The following is a 25,649-nucleotide window of genomic DNA, read 5'->3' as shown; positions in this document are numbered from 1 at the left end:
AATTTTTATATTTAGTTTTTTTTAAATACACTCATATAATACATGAGTCCCACACATAGTATTTTTTTTTAATAAAAATAGGTTGGTTGCTATAAACATAGTTTTACAAAATATATGAATATTCATATAAGTTTTATTACGTATTGCATAAATTACGTAAATATCGCTTTGCAATGCAATTATCAAAAACTATTTGAATAATAAATAAATAAAGGAAAAATATTGACTCCATTTTTGCATAAATTTCATCCTTCTTCAAAACGAAGGAACCACCCCATACTCTACCTCTACACCATAACTATTACAATCAGACGCCGCCGTAAACAACCACCTATCGGCATTCAACTCCGTTGTCGACTCCGTTCGCTTTGCAAACCGGCCTTTGATCCTCGGCCGCTGCTCAGCATAGGCCTTCCGTGAGGCGTACCGGATTTTCTTCTCGAATTTTCTGTTCTTCCTCTTCTCCCTGTACCTCAAAACCCTAGCCATTCTATCCATACGCTTTGCTTCGTAATCATCATTCGCTCCTTCGTTGTTTTGCTCCGATACGACGCCGTTTACCGGTAGCATGAACGGATATGATACGTTTAGCATCGTGTTTTGCTCTGGTACGACGCCGGCATCCATCGATGAAGACGATACCTGAAATTTCGCGAGATTCATATATGAATAAAAAAAGCCAATATCTGTAGCTTGGGGACTTGTATTTGGATTTCGATTGAGATGTTTACATTATGGCTGCTGCTTTTTTCGTAGGAATTTGTAGTTGATTTGGCGAAATCGACCTCGAATCGAGTTCCCGGTGATTGATGATTATCAACAATTTGTCGCGGTTGTGAATTCTTCGTCGGCGACGTTCTTTGTACCGGAACCACGCAGTCGTTAACTGAATCATGGAATTGGCTTTCGAGTCTAACCTCCGTTGGAACCGCGAAGCCAAAATCGAAGCCACGATCAGCGGCGGAAAACAGATCAACCCTTTTCATATCTACCGGAATTTTCAAACTAACATGATCTTCCTTGCGAACGAAGCTCGCGAATTCATTGCTTTCATATCCGGAGATTGAATGCAGCACGTTGCTACCGGCGGTAGTCTTCACAACAGCCTCAGCCGAATCATAAAACGGCACCACCGGAATCCGAATGTGACGCCTAGCAAGCGGATTCACCGAGTGTATATCCCGATCGCAAGTGACACATAGCGCGGCGGCGTCCGCCTTACAAGTGACATACGCCGGCGACTGTTCACACAGCTCACACATCCACACACGCTCGTGTCTCGTTTCGTTGTGCAGCTTCTTGTCACATGCCAAACACAAAAATATCTTATCTTTACAGCAAAAAAGCAAAGCTGAAGCGGACTTGCAAGAATCACATGGCTTCGCCTTCGCCGCCACGTTCCACCCTGCCGGAAAACACTTGGCTCCACCATTACCACCGCCACTGTTTTCCTTTTCCATCATCTTGATCGTTGTTATAAGATAATTGACTGGTCGTCCTGTGTTTTGAAACTTGTGGTTGTTGGATCTACAGTTGGATGAAACTGGATGTATGTGAGTGTGTATATCTACACAATTGCAAGGTTAGTATTTAGGAATGTAAAGTAGTGGAAGTTTAAGATGACACGTGAAGCAATGATAGCCATGAAAAAGATTTGATAAATATCTACATTTTGATAAATATCTACAGTGGATGAGGAGGCCGCCGACGTTGGGCTCTCCGATAGTTCGGAAACAGGGAAATGTCGTCATTACACGTGGAATGATCGTGCCCATAACTTCAAGCCTAGAGTCTTTTGTTATAAAAACTAGAAAAGGACATGCGGCTCCGCTGCTTTTGGACTATGTCATAGAAGTTAAATATCGGCAAACTTTAAAAGATGTGTCGAAAGTGTAAATCGCCACAAATAAGGAAGAAAACCGACAACCCCTAAAATTAGATGTCAAAAATGTAGAACCAAAAAAAAGAATATTGATGGAAAAAAAACGAAAATTGTTGTGGCTATAATGTGAAAGTTGCCAAAGTTGGAAAAATATGGTGACAAAAGTCTAAAAGAGGTTTTTTGTGTTTTTTATGTCAAAATATATAATGTTTTGACTGCAATGTTGAAAAGTGTCAAAGTCACTAAAAATTTGTGGCAAATACATCAAAATATAAAAGATTTGACTGCAAGGACGAAAAGTGTCAAAATCACTAAAGATTTGTGGCAAAAATCTAAAGGCACCAAAACTTAATCAAAACTTAAAAATGTAAAAGTTTTCACTTCGAGGACTAAAAATGTCAAATTCATCAAACATTTGTGGCAAAAACCTAAAGCTAAAAAGATTACTATTCATAAGATCCCTTGGATTTAATATATATATATATATATATATATATATATATATATATATATATATATATATATATATATATATATATATATATATATATATATATATATATATATATATATAATGGTGGATGGGGTTCCCAACCTCCCACAGGGTAAGAGCTAATCCAATGCGTATTTTTTTTAAAGTTATTTATCTAGAATTAATCTTACACAAATAAGATATTTAATGAAGGATTAATATGGTTTTTAAAGAGTAATTGCTTGTGTTAATTAGAGATGGTAATGGAGACAAAGAATACAGGGTACCTAAATTACCATCTCCAAATCTTCATTACAATCCACGTCTCTACTTCGTCCCCATCGGGGAATATAAATAAATCCTCATCCCCACCCCCAACGGGGACCGGGGATCTCCAGCTGGGCATCAGAGTTTTTTTTTTTTTTTTGGAAAGGGAACTTCCTTAACGAGGGTTTCCGGGCTAGCTTTCGTGCACCGACTAATCCTCCGCTGCAAACATGAGACTTTGCCTCATGCCTGGAGTCACTGCAGACGAAACTTCATCGCCACAAGGGCTGAGTGGTGTCAGGATTTGAACATGGGTCAATAGGTTATCCACCATATCTTCCACATGTCTTACCAAGTCACCACAACCCAAGTGGTTAGATTTCTTTTTCTTATTTAATATGAAAACTTTTACGTAATATTAAAAACTCTAAATTTCAATTTTACCAACATAGATTTAAACATTTTAAAAAACTTAAAAGGGTTTCGAAAAACTGTAAACAATTTTTCTACCAAATTTAAATACATATATGAAAAATCAAGTAGAAAAAAAATTATCTAAGTAATATTTAAGGTAAATAGATAAACCAAGGAAAAAAGTTATACACGAGTTTAAATTAGGGCTGTTGATAGTAGAGATGGCAACGGGGGCGGGGAATACAGGGGACCCCAATCCCCATCCTCATCCTCGAATTCTCATTCGAATCCTCATCCTCATCCTCATCCCCATCGGGGAATATAAATAAACCCCCATCCCCACCCCCAACGGGGACTGGGGATACCCATCGGGGAATCGGGGATTTCTTTTCCTCATTTAATATGAAAAGTTGTACGTAAAAGAAAACCCTAAATTTCAATTTTACCAGCATAAGTTTAAAGATTTTACAAAATATAAAAATATCCATAGATTGCATAAAAAATATTAACAAATTTGCTACCAAATTTAAATAAACACATGGAAAATCAAGTAGAAAAAAAATTATCAGAGTGATATTTGAGGAAAAATAGATAAATCAAATAGTAAAAAAATTATATACGAGTTTATATTAGATAAAAGAAAAAGAAAAATTTTAATTTCAACCAAGTAATTACTAATGAGTTATGTTACTTGGATCAAATTTTATGTATTGTAAATTGTACTATAAATATATGTTTTGTATTATTTATATATATTAATATATATCGGGGGCGGGTCCAGGGTCGGGGATTAGGGGTATCCTCATCCCCATCCCCATCCCCACTTTTTTATTCGGGGATTCCCCATCCCCGTCCCCATCCCCGGTCAACTTGGGGATTCCCCAGTCAAAACGGGTGCGGGTTTCGGGTTCCCCATCGGGTATGGGGTTTTTTGTCATCCCTAGTTGATAGGGTAAAATTTTTGGGTTTCGGGTAGTTCGGGTAATTCTTTAAAATAATAATATTGATACGCGACCTATATTGTTATTCGGGTTCACGGGTTTCGGGTATTCGGGTTTTAGGTCGAGTCGGGTATTTTCGGATATACCCAAAAATTACTTAAGTGTGACTTATTGATTTTAAATTTTTTTTTTGTATTTCAGTTGCTTTAATAAAAAATTGGGTTGCAAAATATTTCATACAATTAACAAGTACATATACGATAACAATACAAGTCGTTATAAAATGTTATGTGATTTTTGCTAGGGATGAGCAGCAGAAGCGGGTACCTGCTTTCGGAACTGGAACTGCCTCGGAACTGCCGGTTCTGGAACTGTAACCGCCTTAAGCGGCTCCGGTTCCGGTTCCAATTCTCATTTTTACAAAACCGATACCCGCTGGATACCCGCCGGTTCCGGTTCCAATACCGGGTACCCAGAACCGGCGGTTAACCGGAACCGGAACCGACGGGTACCCGCCTATTCTAAAAAAATATATATTTAATTTTTATATTTTTGTGATTTTGTTTTTAAAAAATAGAAAAAAGAACTTATACCTGATTACACCTTAGTCGTTTTTAGGGTTTTAGTGATTCATTCTTACCAAGAAAACGCCAACACCCCACACTACACTCTCTTCTTCTCGTTGTCACTCTCGTCAATGTCGAAGGCTCAATCGCAACTACTTTCTTAGTCAGTCGGCTCAATCGAAGCTTCATCTGTGTTCACGATCTGAATTTTTATGTTGTTTTCGTTTTATGTAACATAATCTGTTGATAGTTTTGATTAATTACGTTTTTCCAATGTGTGATTAGGGTTGTCGTGAAGAAGAAAGCAGCGCCGGCTCCGAAGAAAGCTCTGACAACACCCTACACCACACTCATTTGTTCTTCAACACCGCTAGCGGGAAACTCCTCTGTTTTTCGAGTCTTGTGTTCGAATTCTTATTTGTCTAACAAGGTATGTAGAAGCTTTCACCGGATACTCGCTTTTTCCTCTTATATGTCGTCGTAGTATGTGTGTGAATTTTCATTTGTGTTTGTGATTGATATTCAGATATTGTGTTTTGTTGCAGTGGAAGAGATAATACACTGGCGTTTTGATTGTACCAACCGGAGTTGGTGCTTAGATTGGAGGTTACGCCGGTGATGCTTTACCTGTTGCTCGGACCCTAGCTTCAATAGCCGACTGCGTCATTTCTCATCCCAGCGTATGTTGTCTGCTTCTCTGTATTTCCTTTTCAAATCGTGATAATGTTGTGGTGTGATGATTCTGTTCACAGCAGCTAGAATTGAAGTTATCCCTTCCCTCCAAAACCTAGATTTTCTGTAATAATTGAAAATTCACAGGTTCATAATGCAGCAATGCTCTACTGGCCAATGCCAAATGTCATGTACGTAGAAGGTTATGCCCTAGATTGATTTGAGTTAATACACACGCCATTACATAATATATGGTTACATTGTCATGATTTTGTTCGTGTAATCAGGTGGGATTGGTTCTTGATGCAGGAATTGAGGAACAGCTACACATTCATCATCTCCAAGTAGCTGATGCAACAAGAGCAACACTTGGTTTACCAGTTCTTGAGTATACGAATCAAGTTTCCATGGATATCTTGCTTTTAAGAACTTGCAGGCGGAAAAGTGGATCAGTCCAAAGAACGGACAGGCAATAGGGAGGATAAAACATCCTGATTCCCTATTAAGAGTTGTAGAAACATTGTGTGATCCATCTATAAATGTTGCTGTTATGGCTTGTTTTCCAGATGATGACATGGAAGATGTAGATGGTGTTCTTGCGTTTGTATCGTGGGAAGTGATGTTGACAGTGTCATTCTTGTTTCGATTATTGCATCCGTTACTGTTGAGGGCTCTGCTTCTTTCCCTGAAGAAGCCATTGTCACCCCTCCTGTTATATGATTTTGATTTATTTTGGCAATATTTTTTTTATGATTGCAGCAAAGTTGATTCGAGTTGGGTATGTGATTGGTTTTCTGATTGCAAAGTTCGATGATGTTGCTATTGCTGTTTTGTTGTTTTGTGCTATTTTGTTATTTTTTTGTTGTTTTGTGACTGTTTATGTTTTGTAGTTTGTTGTGGACTTGTTAAATTCCATTTGTTGCTGTTTTGAGATCAAGTTTTTTTAATTGTTTTAGTTTACATCTTGAATTCCTATTACTTATAAAAATTAATTTCAATGGCATGTATAAAATAAAAAAAATTAATATTCAAAAAACCGGGTACCCAGAACCGAAACCGGTCTCGGCGGTTCCAGGAGCGGTTCCAAATTTCTAGGAACCGGTGTAAGCGGTTCCGGTTCCAATACCAATAATTTCGGAACTGCCGGTTCCGGGAGCGGTTCCGGTTCCAGCTAAAATAGGCGGGTACCCGGTTATGCTCATCCCTAATTTTTGCATTCCATTTCAAATTTTGATTAAAAAAAACAGTTTATCGAGTACATGATCAGTGTTTGATCAAATTTAGATTAACCAACCATGTTACATGATTTAATGCAAAAGGTGAGTACATAAAAGTTATAAATAAAAAAAATTAGCGTGTTATCTAAATTGCAGGGACCGGTTATATAGCTATATTTCAATTCACAAAGGAGAAACATAGACTTGTTGACAAAAAAGAAACATGTGCACAGTTGAAAAAAAGAAACCGTAGTGCACAAAAAAAATGAAGGGGAATCTAACATCTCATTCATTTTCATTATATTTGTTTATATTAATTTATATTTGTTGTAACATTCTGTTCAAAACTTTATTTCATTTTCAAACATTTCTTTTGTATTTACTATATACCGTTCAAATAATAAAACCATATAACATTTGGTTTAACCTATAAGGAACAATAATTACATAAAATAATGATACAACTTTCATAGTTATTATAACTAGTGTATTGATTAGTTTTTTTTTTTTTTAAATCGGGTATTCGGGTATACCCGAATTTTTTTAAATATACCCAATACATGACCTATGTAAATATCGGGTTACCCGATTACCCGAATTTTCAAACCCGATACCCGATTTACCCGAGTTCAAAACGGGTCGGGTCGGATAATCGGGTATCGGGTATTTTCAACAGGTCTAGTTTAAATTAGATAAAAGAAGAAGGAAAAATACAATTTCAGCCAAGTAATGACTAGTTAGTTTGTTTATTTGGATAAATTTTGGGTCGTTAAAAACAGATTTGTTTGTGTTTGTTTATTTGTAGTTTTGTTATTATGAATTAGTTTATGTATGGCTTTTAGGTGGTCCTAAAGTTGCGACATTTTGGAAACCACATAGATCATTTATGAACATTAAGAAAATTTTATAAATGATCTATGTGGTTTCCTAAAGAGGGTAGTTTTATCTATCTCTTTTAATCTATTAATGCTTTATATCTTTATTATGTATAATTAACACTCTTTATTTAGTAGTGTTTCATTTTAGTCCCTATTTATATTTAACCTTCTAAATTTTATTTTATTTTGGCTAATTAAGTTGTTTTATTCTAATCTCCAATATTAAAAATAAACTTTTGTAATTATTATATGATATTTTTATCGTTTTATTTTTATTTTTATAACTATGTACATATAAAATTAATAAATAGTATTTGTGCTTTAATATAACAAATTTGATAAACAGGACTTCATAAAAAGTTTGAAAATGTAAGGATAAAATAGTTCTTTTAAAACAAACTTTTAATCTACATTATACTTCATGCGCACATTTGTCATTTCCTTTGTCTGATGCATCATTAGCCGTTGAAATGTTTTTTTGGTTGAAACATACCGTTATACATATCTAACCGATTTTTTCTAGAAACTATTATTTTCCTCAATATTATCCATATTTTCATATGTATGAGTGTATGCATACTAATATTTCACAAATTTTAGGACTCTTTAGATCTCGAGCATTCAAGATACTCCAATAACATTGTTTTTAATTTTGTTCCTAAAATCTCCAATAACATTGTTTTTAATTTTGTTCACAAAACTAAAAGTACCCTTACGGATTACACCATTCATATATTAGAAATATCGACAAGGAAATGAACTTACACTAAACTTACACGATCCTCGAGATATCCAGAATTTTATCGATCATCAAACCAATATTTTGTGTTTGTATACCTTGTTTCTAACGATTATATTGACATTTCAACGTTGATAATTATGGTTAAATATTTCAATGACATGACTTCAATATTTGGTTAATTGGAAAAGTTTGAAGTGGATGATTTTAGATCTTGGCTGAAGAATATGCATTCTTCATTAACAACTTAAAAGGTTGTGTATGTGATGAGTGCCCCTCACCAAAAACAATGGAATATGAGATAATCATACGAAATTACCAATATACTTAATGTTTTCTAAGCAAGCTATTTTTAAAAATCTTGAGGAAACACATCATCATAGGTCTACATTACACATTGCAACATATAAAATCAGTAGAATATAATAGTTGTCCATTTCCAAATTCATAATAACAAAAACAAAGATCCGCCCACAAAACAAAAACAGAACCTTACATGATTTGATGGAAAAAGTTGAGAATTAAAAAAAAAAAAAAAAGTAATAACAATAATAATATAACAATTAAAATATGAAAAAGGGGTGTGAGAATGAGAGAGACAACTAACTCAGAAGTAACAAGAAAGGTTTAGCCACCCCCAGATTTAAGCGTGTTGCTCAACCTACCATTAAAATTGAAATGTGTTTTGTTGAGAATAGAAAATAATAAATAAATAGATAAATAAATAAAAATAAAGAGTATTTATTTTACCAGTCTAAGCCCTCAAAGAGACCTTCTCCTTTGATGGCAGAGGTTTTAAAAATAGACCATTGACGGTTTTTTATTTTGTGCAACTCTAGGGACTCTGTCACAGCAGCATCATCGAGTGCACCAGGAAGATCCTATAAAAAAAATTTTGAAAAAAATATTTAGGAAATTAAAAATTATGGATAAATATTTAAAGATTTGTTTTGTTCTCAACTCAACCTGTTTGTTAGCAAATATGAGAACAACAGCACCTTTCAACTCTTCCTCCTATGTGAAGAAAAATATCGGATACGTTAAATTAATAATTAATGGATACAATTTATAAAATAAATAAAGTGAAATAGAATACCTCTAAAATGGCATGAAATTCCTCTTTAGCAATTACTAGTCTTTCTGTGTCACTGGAATCAACCACATATATTATGGCCTGAGTATTTGGAAAATAGCATCTCCAGTATGGCCTAAATAAAAATAAAGATCCACAAAAACATCAGCTCATGAAATTGTGAAAAATGGTAATAAATATAAAAAGATTTTCAATTTTCAACACCGCTGAACAAAATTCAATTATGAATGTAATAAAATTAATTCGGAGGGGGACTCTTAATATTTATTTATCAAAGGAAAATTAATATTACCTGATGCTGGTTTGCCCACCTGTATCATAACCAAAAAAAAACATTAGTATTAGCAGGGAAAATATTAAACACAAAAACAAATAATCATGCACAAGAGGGAATATTGATCAAGTAAAAAGAATCAGATGTTTAATGATCTCAGAATCAGATGTTGTATTGTTGCATTGCGTCTCCATATGAAAAGCTCAACTAAGAAAACGAAAAGAAAGATAGAAAGACAAATCAGGAACAATTAGCAAACATACCGAGATCCCAGACTTGAAACTTTATATTGTTGTATTGAACTGTCTCCACATTAAATCCAATTGCTGCACAGAAGGTGTACATCAGTGTTCACATCCGATAAAACAATGTAATCCATCACGTTATGTAGCTTCAATAATGCAATAATGTAACCTATCCTGAAACTAGGAATTTGCGTTACAGAGCTAATAAGAAAGCTGGGATAAAGAAAGAGAACCAACTTGGAATAGTGGAGACAACTTCACCCATCTGAAGCCGATCTAAACACCAAAATAAATCATCAATTAGCAATCTAGATAAAATCGAACTTGTAAAAAGGATTAGGGATAATGAAAGAGATGGGATCATACAAAGGATAGTGGTTTTGCCAGCATTGTCAAGACCGAGAACGAGGATCCGAGCTTCTTTGTTTCCGAAAAGCGAAGAGAACAATCTCGTAAACACTAACCCCATCTATTATACCATGTACCGATATTCCCCAAACCAAAAATCCAGATCAGATCGCTTCGTCTTCAAAGGCAGAATCCCAAATCTTCCGTCCAAAAAACCAAAATATAATTGCAATTTATGTGAGACGAATAGAATTGGTTCCAGCGCATGCAAGTAAAACAAGATTTAGGCGTTTAATTTGCACAAAACAAAACAAGCTTATAAGAAAAAGATCTTGGGAATTTTGAAAGGCAAAAAGCGTACCTCTGAAGCGGAGAATCTGCCTATAAGAAAATTCCGATGGGTTCGAGAGGAATGATTGCGAAAAACGTGAGATTCTGGGAGTAGGATTTGAAGATAGAAGGAGATGAGAAGGTGTTCGTCTCGATCTCTTCGGACGAAAAATTCACCAATTTTTCTAATTTGATTCTTCAGGATCTGTAATCGGGAGATGTGGAGTGAAGAACACGGGAGAAGTTACAAAAATTTCCCTACACTATCTTGAAAGTTTCATTTTCAGTCCTCTTTATTTCAGTTTTACACTTTTAGTCCATAAGAATTGATCTCCTTCGTTTGATCCCTCTCATCACGTTTCGTCACTTCATTGGGGAACAAAGGATGTATATAATATACTATTAGTTTATAGATTTATAGATTATAGAACAATAGGTCATATTCATATCCAGTTTTAAAATTTATATTTGTCTTTCTTAAAGGATTTATAAATATGACATCCAGATTTGACAAATTTGAAGAGATCATTTTTATGTAAGTTGTAATAGTTCTATTAAAAAAAAAATAGTTCTAGGATATATGGGCATTGTTTCCATATTTTGACTAATGTGAACAATCTTATACTAATATATAGTGTTGTTCCGATATTTTTTATATTATTTAAGATTACACGAGCTAATGTCATGGAATCTATTGCAATATTTTGTTATGATTGGTTATAGGACTTTTTTTTCAAATAATAATAATAATAATAATAATAATAATAATAATAATAATAATAATAATAATAATAATCTGTTACTCATCATTTATGACATTTAACCATTCTTTTATTTAGTGACAGCTATTCGTAAATCGTAGGGTATTAAACAGTGTATCAAGGGAACATTGATAAAGTGAATAAGTGATAAACCATTAAAACTTTAATTTACTTAAATTTTCACATGAACAGATCACACTACAGCGTACAGACGCATTGCATATAGAAACCCTAGATTTCTTTTGCCTTATTGACGTCTAACCTAAAAAGTAAAAACCAACGAATTTCTACTTGTTGGAAATTCTAAAACCTACATTGCAGATTGGAAAATCATCTCCGCAAGTTCCTGCACAAAAAGACAAACCCAATTATTAAAAACAGTCGACAAATCATATGTGATAATTTTAAACTATTAAATGGTTTGTTTGATTGGAAGGAAAGGAATGGAATGAACCATTCCATTCCTTTTTCTGATTCCCTCATACCAAACACATTACCTGTTTGCCAGAAGGAACTGTAGGTTCTCCCCATTCCATAACCTTCTTTTCTAACAACTCAAAATCAGCTTTTCCAGCCTGAAAAAAAAAACAATTAACATCAATCTTCCAAAAAAAAAATCTAAAATGAAATAAATTATGTCCCACATGACAAAAATTGGGTAATTACCTCGATTTGGGCACCAAGTTCTGAATCAAAGCTTTGATATCTCTTGCGAACAAGCTCTGTTAAAGATCCATCCTTCAAACACAAAAAAAAAAAAAAAAAAAAAAAAACATAATCTTGTGTTAAATAACATAAATAATGATAAAAGATGAAACAAAAAAAAGAAAAAATAAATAAACCTCAAGTAGCTTTGCAGCATTACGAAGACCACGTGCAAGAGTATCCATACCAGCAATATGAGCAATAAATAAGTCTTCAACATCTGTACTTTCCCTTCGTCTGTATGTATACACATATTTTTTTTTACTTAATCAGGATTAAAGTAAATGACCATTTTACCCTTTTGTTTAATGTATTAAGATAAAAAGGGAACTCACAATTTGGCATCAAAATTGAATCCCCCAGGTGAAAGTCCATCCTGTAATTTAAAAAAAAATGAAGTCAATAATCACCAGTGACAATAATTAATAATTACTGTGTCCCATTAAAAAAATAAAACCCTTTTTTTGTTCCAAAAGGTTCTTGTGTTTCATATGTTTTATCAAAGGGTATTTTAGGTATTTCACATGTTCCGCTTACATTCTTGATGACACTCAGCATAACCAAAGTGGCTTCATTGACATCCATCAAAAACTGATCAGTATCCCAACCAACTTGAGGGTCACCAGTGTTGGCATCAATGTTTCCTAATAAACCATTGATTCTTGCAGTTTCAAGCTCATGGTGACAGCTGTAAAAACAATTTTTATTTTATTTAAAAGAAAAAAACAGTTTATAAATAATCAAAACTGAAGTCAGAATATTAACACACACCTGTGACCAGATAGAGTAGCATGGTTGCATTCAATATTCAATTTGAATTCTCCTGCAGTGAGATATATTTTAGGGCTATTCTTGATAATGAAGGGCATTTTCGTCTTTTTGCTTAGACAAGAGACCGAAAGAATAGTCCTTTCATAATACAATGCTTTTAGTTACAATCTTTTTAAACTCTTGCAAGTCATCAAAATCAATTTTAAGTTTTTAAGTTTTAACATTTTCTTTCATATAAAAGTATGATTCTAGATTAAAAAAAATAATAATAATAGAAAAGATTACCTATAAGTCCATACTTCCTTAAGAAATTAGCAGCAGTGGCGGCATCCCAATCATACCTACCAATATTAATATAACAATTAAAAAATAAATAAATAAACTTGTTAATTTCTTATAAAAAATATATATATAGATAATATCATACTGGTGCTTTGTGGGTTCTTGAGGCTTGGGCTCAATAAGAAGTGTTCCTGAAGCAAAAATTAACATACATATAAACAGTTATAAATAATTTTTATTCTTTTATGTTTTTTAATACCAAATCTCTTGTATTTATATAATAATTACCAGTGAATCCAATCTTCTTTTTATAGGCTACTGCAGCTTCAAAAAACCGTGCCTACAAAAAATATAATTTCCCACATTATATCTATTTTTTCAACAGGATTTACTATTAAAAAAATAATTTTTTATGAAAAATTTTACCATATGATCAAGCTCTCTCTCCATATCAGTGTTGAGAAGAGTCTGATAACCCTCACGACCACCCCAAAACACATAATTTTCACCCCCTAGATAATGTGTAACCTGTGTAAATAGTAAAAGTTCATATCAAGGGCAAAACTGTCTTTTTTTTTTAGTTCAATAAACTAAGTGGTAAGTAGTAAGTAGTAAGTAGCAACCTCTATTGCTTTCTTGACTTGAGCTGCAGCATATGCATAGACTCCAATTTCAGGGCTGTGGTTATGTATTATTATTAAGTATTAAATTTAGATATTATTATTATTAATTAAATATATTTAAAAAAATATGAAGCTTGAAAAAGGTGTAATATGAACCTGGTGGCACCACCATGCATGTAGCGGGGATGCATGAACAACTGAGCTGTACCCCATAAAGGACGAATTTTTGTCCCCTGAGAGAATATCAGAAACATTTTTTTTTATGGATTAATGTTTTGATAAAAGAAATTTGCATTTTTTACTTAACCATGAGAAATTACCTGAAGTTCTTTCGCAAGAGCTACAATTTCATCAAGATTTGCATTAGTTTCCTACAAAGATAATTAAAAAACTTGATCAATAATCAAAAGTCAAAACATAAGATTACAAATTACAATATGTGGATGCAATTCGACTGAATTATGTGATTAATATAATAATAATAATGATAATATAAGTACACTTACCTCCAATGTTTCACCATCTGGAGCAATGTCTCTATCATGAAAACACCACCTATCAACTCCAAGCTTCTCTAAGAACTCAAAATTCGCCCTCACTACAACAAAAAATGAAAGCAATGAGCAGAGTTGACCAAATATTGACCAAAGAAAGAAGTCTAAAAACAATTGATCTTACTTCTTCTCTTTGCCATGGCTAAAGAATTAGTACCATCTTCCCATGGCCACATTTTAGTAGCTGCACCAAAAGGGTCACCACCTGTTCCACGAAAAGTGTGCCAAAAAGCAACACTAAATCGCATCCAATCCTTCATATTCTTTCCAAGAATCTCCTCATTGGGATTATACCATTTATATGCAAGTGGATTTTTGCTTTTGGGTCCCTACAAGTAACAATCACCATAAACCATGAATGATTTGTCTCAAATTCCAGATTTCAAAATCCAAAAAGCGATTATGGTGATTACTGATTAGGTTTGCTAGCAAACCTCGTATTTAATTTTGGGAATCCCAGGAAAAAATTCCCCTTCCCATTCAGCCAAATCGTCGAAACCACAATCACCATCAAGATCTGCAGGACAGGTATGTGGATCTTCGGAAATCTATAAGCAAGAAAATTGACGTATTTAGTACTAATTTAAAGTGGAATGAGTAAAACAGAGAAAAAGGCGTAAACCCTAACAAAAGGGTAAAATCAAACAGATTAAGTTAAATATTCAAAGCATTACCACTGTATGAAAGATCACATTGAAACAGAGAAAAAACAGCAACAACTTCCCAGCTTTCGTGTTTGTCATTTCATTCAGATTCAGATAACCTAAATTGAAATAGAAAAAAGATCAAAGATTAATAACAAAACAAAATAATAATCAAAACATAACGGATGATGAATGCAACAGTGTGGCTCAACCCCCAATTTCAAATCAAGTGAAGAGAAAACGTACGATCAGAAGAAGTATTAAAATTGTTTTTTTTTTTCAAAATCTGATGATATACCAAAATCGGGACAAAATCTCAAAAACAAGAATTCAAAATTAAGCTGTACAACACTTTATTGACGAAGAAAAACGTCTGCATGATTGAATCTTAAAAACCTAAAAGCTGAGTGACAGTCAAAGCTGTAACAACGAGTATCACGAAAAATACGCGCCACTTACAGATTATAGAGGAGAGATTAGTGTGAAAGATTTGCAAAGTGAATGAGGTGGAATTGTGTTGATAGATTTTAGAAGGCAATTTGGATAAGTAATATAGATTTGGAGCAGATGAAAGTTGTTGATATTCCAAATACGTGCATTGATATTTGATAGAAAGAGAGAGAGATAAGAATGCAAACTCACAGGTGATGTGTGACTCTTTATAAACTGCAACAAATAATATTATTAAATCATAGATATACTCGAACATATAAATTATTTATTTATATACTTAAATAATCCAAGCTATTCAAAGAAACCTCGTCATCTTTTGATTATTATCCTTTTATATATTATATTATATATGTTAAATGTAAAATAATGATAAATGATATGCTTTAATTAATATGCTGATTTTATAGAAGCTATATTCGTTAAAATGATCGTGTTTGGATACCCAAGTATTAATGCATAACTATTTTTTTTAGAAATAGCACAAAAATAACAATATTTTTTTTGTTTAAAAAAAGCGTAACTTTGCAACATTGCTTTTTTAGTGGTCACACGACCATTATTATATTGTGTTTTTCTAATTTATTTTGCAAAAGTGTTGATTTTCAAAAAAATTGTGGAAAATAGTATGTTCCGATAGTTTGTATAAGAAAATATTTCTTACTTTTACAAACAAAGTTATTTTACTCAAAGTGGATAAGATGTTTGGCAAATAAGGTATTAAACTTTCTTTTGACAAAACTGCACAAATAGTGTTTGTGGTTTGTCGAAAACATGTCACTTTGGTCTAAAAAAGTTTGGACTACCACCAGAGGTCCAACTTTTTCATTTTTTTTTGTAAGTTTGGTCCAATTTGCTATGAACTTTTTCATAATGACGATTTTGCTCTTACTTTTTTCTTTTTCATTTTTTTATTATTTAAAGATTTTTCAGAAGAAAAAAGAAAAAAGAAAATTTGTCTTTTCTATTTAATTTGTATAATTTTTATAACATAAAAAATAGAAAATGAAAATGCAAAATCTCTCTCTCTCTCTCTCTCTCTCTCTCTCTCTCTCCCAAAAATTTACCCATCTAGCTTATCTTCTTCCTCCCACTCTTGCTCTTGATACCATTCAATACTACTAATCGCCCGCTATTGCCACCTGCTTGACGTAAAACTCTACCTAATAACCTTCATTCTCGTTTTCGCCAACATGTTGCCTCCTCGTCCACTGTTTTGAACCACCATTGACGGAACCCTAGCCGTCGTGCATCCAGTCTGAATAGAGAGGAGGGAGGAGAGCTGAGAGGAGATGAAATCGATTTTTGAAATCACTTCGAATGATGCACCAGATCTACAATGTTACTACAGGCTTCGTCTTCAATGCATCTGGGTTTAAACGGTTCGACTTTGATGATATTATTCCCCAGCCTAAACCTAAGTGTGTGTGTGTCCATTCCCAGATCTAACTATGTCATCGTCAACTTACAAAAGATTTGAAGTCGACGATCATCAAACCACCTCCATTAATTTTGTATGTGTCTCCTTCTTTCCTTCTTCAAACTCGATTGCAAGTCTGACCCTTATTCTTTTTCTTTTTTTTGTTCGATCACAGGCGTCACTTCTCCATTCAATCACAATCCCTCATTCTTCATCCTTCATCTTTCTTAATATGTTTTTTGAGCTGCAATTTGATCAGAAGATAAATGGAAGAACAAGGCAGACAGGGATGATGGGTTCTCGATGGTGGTGATTTTTTATGGTGGCTCGATTTTTCTAGGCAAAATTGGTGATTGTTAGTGGTTTGGCAATGTTTATAGTGGTGACCAAAGGATCTGTTTTGCTAGAGAAGGGAGGGGAGTAATGGGCGTTCTTCATGTTCTTAAAGGTGGATCTGTGTTTGTGTGTTTAGTTGTGAAACGAGAGAGAGAGAGAGAGAGAGGGAGAGAGAGAGAGAGAGTGTGTGTGTGTGTGTGTGTGTGTTTGCATTTTTTATTTTTTTATTTCTATTATAAAAATAAAATAGAAAATCAAAATTTATTTTAAATTTTTTCCTTTAATAAAAAAAATAATTAAATAATAAAAAAACTGCAAAAGAAAAAAAAATAAGGGCAAAATGGTCATTAAGAAAAAGTTCATAGCAAATTGGACCAAACTCGCAACAAAATGAAAAGTTTGGACCTCTGGTGCTTGTCCATACCTTTTTGGACCAAAGTGGCAATTTTCAGTTAACCACATGGACCATTTGTGCAGTTTTGTCCTTTCTTTTTAGTAGGACCCGACGGTTAGGTTATTTTCGGGTTTGTTGGGGAAATAGAAGTGTGATGGTGGAGAACCAGATTCTTAATTAATTGTGTAAGGTCACTTTTCGGACTGATATTTCTACTTTATGTCTGTGTTACAGGAAATCCAGTCTAGAATAATCCAAACGTATACTTATGAATCTAGGCAGAGAAACACAAGTCAAATGTTAGACGAATTCGAAGTTTGTTATAGAAGAGAGAGAGAGAGAGAGAGAGAGAGAGAGAGAGAGAGTGTGTGTGTGTGTGTGTGTGTGTATTTATGGCTCAATACTGGAGCCGCTTTTTATACTTGACAGATGGGTTTCCGTCTTTCTAAATTAGTTAAGAGAATCATAGATTTAATGGCTCAGTTAATGGTTTCTAAAACTGATGATATTAGTCAATCTTACCGTAATCACCCATTAGAATTCAGATTTTCCATATTGAAACTAATTCAATTTTTCTAAAACCTTTTGGGGTGCTGCCCCAAACCTCGCGGGGGTGCCACATGCTCTACCATTTGGACCCCGCTAGAAGCGCTGCCCTTAGGACCTTGCAAGGGGGCGCAACCCCATGACCCCGTTATTCTTTCGTATCGACTTATAATTCGGTTTTATATATGCATGCACTCCACATTCACCGAACATATAATATAAAGTACAAATAATAAGCATCTTATCTCACATATTAGTTTCAATTACACAAAATGTCTGGTGAAACCAAAATCACCAACAAGGTTGTAACACCCATAAAATTCAAGCCAATTTAAAACTTTTTAGAACATTTAAAACCATTAAGTTATTACAGTTTGTTTTCAAAATAGTTTCATCATCAGAGTATCCCCAGAATCAAATCATAAAATCATGAACTATGAGGAGTTGTACGATCACGCATTTGCCTTGCCACGATCCCCTAATGCACCTGAAACAATAAACTGAAACTGTAAGCCCGAAAGCTTAGTGAGTTCCCCCAAAATACCCATACCCACAACAATACACATATAACCATAAACAACATATTATGGGTCCAATCAACCATCGGGTTGGAATACCCCAGGCCCTCAACCTTCCAGTTGGAATGCCAACATACTATGGTTCCAATCATCCTCGGGATGGAATACCCCAGGCCCACAACCAACAGGTTGGAATGCCCACATACTATGAGTCCAATCATCCTCGGGATGGAATACTCACGGCCCACAACCAACAGGTTGGAATGCCCATGTCTATTGGCTTTCCCACAAAGCAGATAAGCCTCAACCGCCAAACAAACATGTGCACAAATAGCAGATAATCACATAACATTCTATAGACAACAACTGATCTAACGGATCATACCACATACCACATAATATTACCCTACCCTCTAGGATACCGATCTATCAGATCATACCACATACAACATAATATTATCCTACCCTCTAGGATACCGATCTAACAGATCATACTAGCATAACATAACCATATAACAATCCAAAGGGCCGGCCTTGGTGCCTTAGACCCTTGAGTATAGTGAGGAAAACTCACCTTGCAATGCCGGACTGAACCATGAGATCACACTCCCGAAATACTGCCCTAAGCTCCAACACCTATAACCATCAATGATCCAATTCATAAATACCCGCTTACCAATTATTCTCAAAAGTCAAAACGTTCAACCCTTGGTCAAAGTCAAAGTCAACTATCAAGGTCAACAGTTCATGTTGACCTCAACTCGTCGAGTACCCTCAGCTACTCGTCGAGTTCCTTGCATAACTTGCCAACTCGCCGAGTCACCATGCCACTCGCCGAGCCCAAGGCAATCTTCATCGGACTCGCCGAGTTGTTCATCCAACTCGTCGAGTTCAAGACCATCTTCATATGACTCGCCGAGTCTACCATGCGACTCGCCGAGTCCTTTTCAGTCCTTCATCCATACATATGCTTTTTAAGCCATGCCAAGGCTCCATACTGCAGATCCAAGTTCCCAAGGCATGCTTATCACGTAAAGTTGCAAACTTTACGTGCATGCAAGGCTCTAATGACTCAAAATGCCAAAACCAAGCTTGAAATGGGGTTTTACACTTAAGGAGGGGTTCATACTTACCAAAGCTGATAGCTTTATGGACTTACAATTCAAAGAGAGTTCAGATCTGAAGTTACAACTTCAGATCTGAGCTCATACCCAAGAATAGCTTCATAACCAAGCCAAGAAACCCTAAACTTCATCCAAAGAGATCTAGAATGAAATGGGGGGTTAAGATAACAGCTTAATACACTACAAATAAAATGACATTTAGTGGCACATAAAAAATGCCACTAAAAACCAAAATAGTGCCACTAAAGGACCCCTAGAAAATCAGCGGCACAATAAAAAAGTGCCACTAAAAGCGCTGCCACTAAAGGCCTTTAGTGGCACTTTTTAATTGTGTCGTTGCAGGCTTCTTGAGTTTTAGTGGCACTTTTCCACTATGCCACTAAATCACTTATAGGTTTTAGTGGCACTATTTGTATGCCACTATTTGACACTTTTTAACACAAAATTATATTTGATTGTTTAAAATTTTAAATGAAATATAAAATAACAATAAGACAATCCTCCTTAATAAATGAAGGTTTTTTTTGCCACATGTCAATCTCTCATGAGTTTTGACACTTGTCATTTTGTGGTATTTTTGAAATAAATATTATCCACATGTCAATTTTTGGTTGTTTCAATTTTTAAAATTAAATTCATCGGACTCGCCGAGTTGTTCATCCAACTCGTCGAGTTCAAGACCATCTTCATATGACTCGCCGAGTCTACCATGCGACTCGCCGAGTCCTTTTCAGTCCTTCATCCATACATATGCTTTTTAAGCCATGCCAAGGCTCCATACTGAAGATCCAAGTTCCCAAGGCATGCTTATCACGTAAAGTTGCAAACTTTACGTGCATGCAAGGCTCTAATGACTCAAAATGCCAAAACCAAGCTTGAAATGGGGTTTTACACTTAAGGAGGGGTTCATACTTACCAAAGCTGATAGCTTTATGGACTTACAATTCAAAGAGAGTTCAGATCTGAAGTTACAACTTCAGATCTGAGCTCATACCCAAGAATAGCTTCATAACCAAGCCAAGAAGCCCTAAACTTCATCCAAAGAGATCTAGAATGAAATGGGGGGTTAAGATAACAGCTTAATACACTACAAATAAAATGACATTTAGTGGCACAGAACAAATGCCACTAAAAACCAAAATAGTGCCACTAAAGGACCCCTAGAAAATCAGCGGCACAATAAAAAAGTGCCACTAAAGGCCTTTAGTGGCACTTTTTGATTGTGTCGCTGCAGGCTTCTTGAGTTTTAGTGGCACTTTTCCACTATGCCACTAAATCACTTATAGGTTTTAGTGGCACTATTTGTATGCCACTATTTGACACTTTTTAACACAAAATTATATTAATAAATTATATTTGATTGTTTAAAATTTTAAATGAAATATAAAATAACAATAAGACAATCCTCCTTAATAAATGAAGGTTTTTTTTGCCACATGTCAATCTCTCATGAGTTTTGACACTTGTCATTTTGTGGTATTTTTGAAATAAATATTATCCACATGTCAATTTTTGGTTGTTTCAATTTTTAAAATTAAATTCATCGGACTCGCCGAGTTGTTCATCCAACTCGTCGAGTTCAAGACCATCTTCATATGACTCGCCGAGTCTACCATGCGACTCGCCGAGTCCTTTTCAGTCCTTCATCCATACATATGCTTTTTAAGCCATGCCAAGGCTCCATACTGCAGATCCAAGTTCCCAAGGCATGCTTATCACGTAAAGTTGCAAACTTTACGTGCATGCAAGGCTCTAATGACTCAAAATGCCAAAACCAAGCTTGAAATGGGGTTTTACACTTAAGGAGGGGTTCATACTTACCAAAGCTGATAGCTTTATGGACTTACAATTCAAAGAGAGTTCAGATCTGAAGTTACAACTTCAGATCTGAGCTCATACCCAAGAATAGCTTCATAACCAAGCCAAGAAGCCCTAAACTTCATCCAAAGAGATCTAGAATGAAATGGGGGGTTAAGATAACAGCTTAATACACTACAAATAAAATGACATTTAGTGGCATAGAAAAAATGCCACTAAAACCAAAATAGTGCCACTAAAGGACCCCTAGAAAATCAGCGGCACAATAAAAAAGTGCCACTAAAAGCGCTGCCACTAAAGGCCTTTAGTGGCACTTTTTGATTGTGTTGCTGCAGGCTTCTTGAGTTTTAGTGGCACTTTTCCACTATGCCACTAAATCACTTATAGGTTTTAGTGGCACTATTTGTATGCCACTATTTGACACTTTTTAACACAAAATTATATTTGATTGTTTAAAATTTTAAATGAAATATAAAATAACAATAAGACAATCCTCCTTAATAAATGAAGGTTTTTTTTGCCACATGTCAATCTCTCATGAGTTTTGACACTTGTCATTTTGTGGTATTTTTGAAATAAATATTATCCACATGTCAATTTTTGGTTGTTTCAATTTTTAAAATTAAATTCATCGGACTCGCCGAGTTGTTCATCCAACTCGTCGAGTTCAAGACCATCTTCATATGACTCGCCGAGTCTACCATGCGACTCGCCGAGTCCTTTTCAGTCCTTCATCCATACATATGCTTTTTAAGCCATGCCAAGGCTCCATACTGCAGATCCAAGTTCCCAAGGCATGCTTATCACGTAAAGTTGCAAACTTTACGTGCATGCAAGGCTCTAATGACTCAAAATGCCAAAACCAAGCTTGAAATGGGGTTTTACACTTAAGGAGGGGTTCATACTTACCAAAGCTGATAGCTTTATGGACTTACAATTCAAAGAGAGTTCAGATCTGAAGTTACAACTTCAGATCTGAGCTCATACCCAAGAATAGCTTCATAACCAAGCCAAGAAGCCCTAAACTTCATCCAAAGAGATCTAGAATGAAATGGGGGGTTAAGATAACAGCTTAATACACTACAAATAAAATGACATTTAGTGGCATAGAAAAAATGCCACTAAAACCAAAATAGTGCCACTAAAGGACCCCTAGAAAATCAGCGGCACAATAAAAAAGTGCCACTAAAAGCGCTGCCACTAAAGGCCTTTAGTGGCACTTTTTGATTGTGTTGCTGCAGGCTTCTTGAGTTTTAGTGGCACTTTTCCACTATGCCACTAAATCACTTATAAGTTTTAGTGGCACTATTTGTATGCCACTATTTGACACTTTTTAACACAAAATTATATTAATAAATTATATTTGATTGTTTAAAATTTTAAATGAAATATAAAATAACAATAAGACAATCCTCCTTAATAAATGAAGGTTTTTTTTGCCACATGTCAATCTGTCATGAGTTTTGACACTTGTCATTTTGTGGTATTTTTGAAATAAATATTATCCACATGTCAATTTTTGGTTGTTTCAATTTTTAAAATTAAATTCATATACTTATATATGTAAAGTATTAAATATCATATATATATGATATTAAATTGCAATAAATACATTTCTTCCTTTCTTATTTTAAAGTTGTACATTAAAAAATATTTTCTGTGTACACTTTAATTTAATGTTTAATCTTTTTTTAAATCAACTCGTGTAATACACGAGTCTCACACCTAGTTAAGATGATAAATGGAAAAACTACATTATCACTTTAATTCAAACTTGTCCAACAACAATATTCTCAATAATAAAAACACAAATGGCTTAAAAAAAATTAATAAGTCTAAACTATGCTAGAACTCAAACATAATATTATTGAACTGCATCTTGTTGGTAAAGAAACACGAAACTTGATTGCTCTCGAACTAAATATTAGCATGCAACTTCAAGAGCTTCCCAATGGGTGTCAATGCTTACTTTACAAGGATTTTAAAGTGTTTTCACATTTTCCTGTTTTTTCATCTAAAAGCTTCAGTAATGCTTCATCTCAATAGACTTCCTTTTCTTGCTCCCTTTCTTGTTCCCTTCCTTAGAAACCTTGAATCGGAAAGGAAAACAAAAATGTTAACCAAGATATATAACCATTTAAGCCTACAAATAATAAAGACACCAACACTTTAACAAAGTCAATTGCTTTAATGGTTAAACAATTTAATACAGTTGATATTTGTCTTAGTTTTAACATTTTCATGAAAAAATAAGTCTTTTTTATGCTTACCGAAATCAAACAAGTTAAAATAAAAAATAAGAAATGGAGAATTATACTTATTAAAATCTTTCCATCAGCCAAAGAAACTTCCAACAGAAGATACAGTACTAGTATCTGCTGCTATCAGTTTACCTGGAAAATCAGAGTGCAAGAGAATATGGAAAGTTTGAACAAGTTTTCAGATTATGCCTCTTGTATAAAGTTCATTTGATTTGATTGGTATTATAAATTATTAGCTACCTGTGTTGTGTTGACTACACCCATATGTTTATGGCGCTGTTTTATGACAGTCGGCATAAAAACGTGTTTCATATAGATTCCAGATATAAAGCATATTTAATTATGTGTTATACTTCAAAAATTTACCATCGCCAATTCTTAACACTCCACCTTCATGCCAAACTCTTGGAATTGAGAATGACAACTTAAAAAACTAAAAACAAGAATAGGTTACTGTTATGATCCCACATCGGCCGAAAGTACTATAAGTTGGTGGCTTATAAGTCTAGGTGTCCCCTCCTCCTACAAGCTAGCTTTTGGGAGTGAGTTCTACACTTGGGCTTATGGCATGATGCGGGCCTAGTATGGGATGGGTCCGTATCAATTGGTATCAGAGCCGTCCCCATCTTTCGAGGTGCCAACACTTGGAGTGGTGGCCTACGGAGTGGTGGCTTGGACCCGAAAAGAGGGGTGCCAACCGTGACCAACATAGCCGTGACCAACAATGACTCGGAGTGGTGGCTTGGACCAAAAGGGGGTGCCAACCGTGACCAACGAGGACGTTGGCTCTTCAAAGCGTGGGGTATTGTTATGATCCCACATCGGCCGAAAGTACTATAAGTTGGTGGCTTATAAGTCTAGGTGTCCCTTCCTCCTACAAGCTGGCTTTTGGGAGTGAGTTCTACACATGGGCTTATGGCATGATGCGGGCCTACTATGGGATGGGTCCGTATCAGTTACAAATACAACACATACAACGACTTAATTTGAGCACAAAATAGATGAAAGGTTGAACCAACAATGTACTTACGACAAAATACCTCTCATTGTTTATAATTATAAAATATAAACAAGATTTACAATCATTTCCAACATAGCAAGAACCCCAAGGAATTCAAAAATTACAGGGCATTAATTGTTTAATCTGATTATGACTTAATTGGATTAAATTAAATCAGAGGAATTGCAACAAAATTCCCTATAGAGACTAAAAGCAAACATTTGATGGAAATCAAGTTCCAAGGTGTAAAAGGGTTTGGAGTTTATAAGAATAAGACCTTGCTAAAATATTACATCACATAACGTTAGTTTGACATAAATCGAAGTGATTTATGAAAGTGTAAAAATGAAAAGAGTGATAAACAGATATGAGAAACATACCTGTGAGTTTTGTACAAAAATAAAGGACATAACAGTAAGAACAACAACGATCTCCTATATGAGATCTTAATCATCTTTCTATCTCTCTTATCCTTTATCTCTTCTCCCCTCCTTCCTTCCTTTCTCTCTGTTTCTATCTCTAGCTTTTCTGAAAAAAAAGAAAAAAAAAGTGTTGTCCGATTGCTATGAAACTTTTAATTTCAAAAAGGGAATGGATTAATCAATGAACAGAAATTGTATACCTTTGTGTGATTTGTTTTCCCCCAACTTAGATAAGCAATTTATACATTCACATATGTCGTGAAGCGTGTGCCTGTACGATGTAGGGTTACGTCGCCGTCACCGGGAAGCCTATGTCGGTTCAATGTTGTGGCTGCTTCACCGTCGTGAATCATTTGTCGGTTTACTGTGGGGCTGTATCGCCACTCTTCAATGGTGGTCGAAGGCCTGATGGTGTCATTGCCGATGAGGGGTCGCATCGACTGATTATTAGGGCCACATGTATATAAGGAGTGGTTAAGGGCTAAAGTGTAACAATTTGGGAAAATGTATCTAGGGATGTGAAAGGTTAAAAGTGTCATACTTTTAATTTTCGGAGGAGTTATTGGGGGGAAACTAGAACCGCCAAAATGAAAAATTAGAATTTTTGAAGGATATAGTGGCACAAAAATATTATATGCCACTAAAAACATAATTTAGTGGCATAAAAAACAATATGCCACTA

At 34.7% G+C, this 25,649-nt stretch overlaps 3 protein-coding genes and 1 long non-coding RNA gene across 5 annotated transcripts; all 4 read right to left on the bottom strand.

Annotated features, from left to right (window-relative positions):
* Window positions 1–179: 179 nt before the first annotated feature.
* LOC145132485 (zinc finger protein CONSTANS-LIKE 3-like) lies at window positions 180–1,576 on the bottom strand. Its single transcript, XM_079067285.1, has 2 exons — window positions 732–1,576; window positions 180–642 (listed from the first exon to the last, which is right to left on the bottom strand). Exons 1-2 carry the CDS (start codon window positions 1,461–1,463, stop codon window positions 256–258), a joined length of 1,119 nt encoding a protein of 372 aa, XP_078923411.1. The 5' UTR covers window positions 1,464–1,576; the 3' UTR covers window positions 180–255.
* A 6,877-nt stretch (window positions 1,577–8,453) lies between these two features.
* ARF3 (ADP-ribosylation factor 3) lies at window positions 8,454–10,529 on the bottom strand. The gene is made up of 9 exons (XM_079067182.1): window positions 10,370–10,529; window positions 10,027–10,208; window positions 9,898–9,936; window positions 9,679–9,741; window positions 9,434–9,452; window positions 9,145–9,256; window positions 9,015–9,062; window positions 8,799–8,929; window positions 8,454–8,709 (listed from the first exon to the last, which is right to left on the bottom strand). Exons 2-9 carry the CDS (start codon window positions 10,127–10,129, stop codon window positions 8,676–8,678), a joined length of 549 nt encoding a protein of 182 aa, XP_078923308.1. The 5' UTR covers window positions 10,130–10,208; window positions 10,370–10,529; the 3' UTR covers window positions 8,454–8,675.
* Window positions 10,530–11,231: 702 nt separating this feature from the next.
* On the bottom strand, window positions 11,232–15,417 carry LOC145132430 (xylose isomerase family protein). 2 transcript variants are annotated; one of them, XM_079067203.1, is made up of 19 exons: window positions 15,321–15,417; window positions 14,709–14,797; window positions 14,469–14,582; window positions 14,159–14,363; window positions 13,987–14,078; window positions 13,801–13,851; window positions 13,637–13,713; window positions 13,481–13,535; window positions 13,284–13,385; window positions 13,146–13,197; window positions 13,003–13,048; window positions 12,861–12,916; window positions 12,576–12,627; window positions 12,342–12,492; window positions 12,140–12,180; window positions 11,942–12,041; window positions 11,766–11,837; window positions 11,597–11,674; window positions 11,232–11,445 (listed from the first exon to the last, which is right to left on the bottom strand). In XM_079067203.1, exons 1-19 carry the CDS (start codon window positions 15,385–15,387, stop codon window positions 11,410–11,412), a joined length of 1,536 nt encoding a protein of 511 aa, XP_078923329.1. In that variant the 5' UTR covers window positions 15,388–15,417; the 3' UTR covers window positions 11,232–11,409. The 2 variants fall into 2 exon arrangements, with proteins under 2 accessions (XP_078923329.1, XP_078923330.1); XM_079067204.1 differs by lacking the exon at window positions 15,321–15,417 and adding an exon at window positions 15,138–15,309.
* A 7,596-nt stretch (window positions 15,418–23,013) lies between these two features.
* LOC145128556 (uncharacterized) lies at window positions 23,014–25,436 on the bottom strand. The gene is made up of 3 exons (XR_013716986.1): window positions 25,168–25,436; window positions 24,926–25,073; window positions 23,014–23,373 (listed from the first exon to the last, which is right to left on the bottom strand). It is a non-coding gene; the product is annotated as an uncharacterized LOC145128556 (long non-coding RNA).
* Window positions 25,437–25,649: the final 213 nt, after the last annotated feature.

This window comes from Lactuca virosa, chromosome 8, assembly GCF_052849685.1.
Source record: "Lactuca virosa cultivar CGN04683 chromosome 8, Lactuca_virosa_CGN04683_v6, whole genome shotgun sequence".
Taxonomy (NCBI): domain Eukaryota; kingdom Viridiplantae; phylum Streptophyta; class Magnoliopsida; order Asterales; family Asteraceae; genus Lactuca; species Lactuca virosa.
The sequence above is the reverse complement of the archived record's forward strand: the minus strand, read 5'-3'. Positions and strand labels throughout refer to the sequence as shown.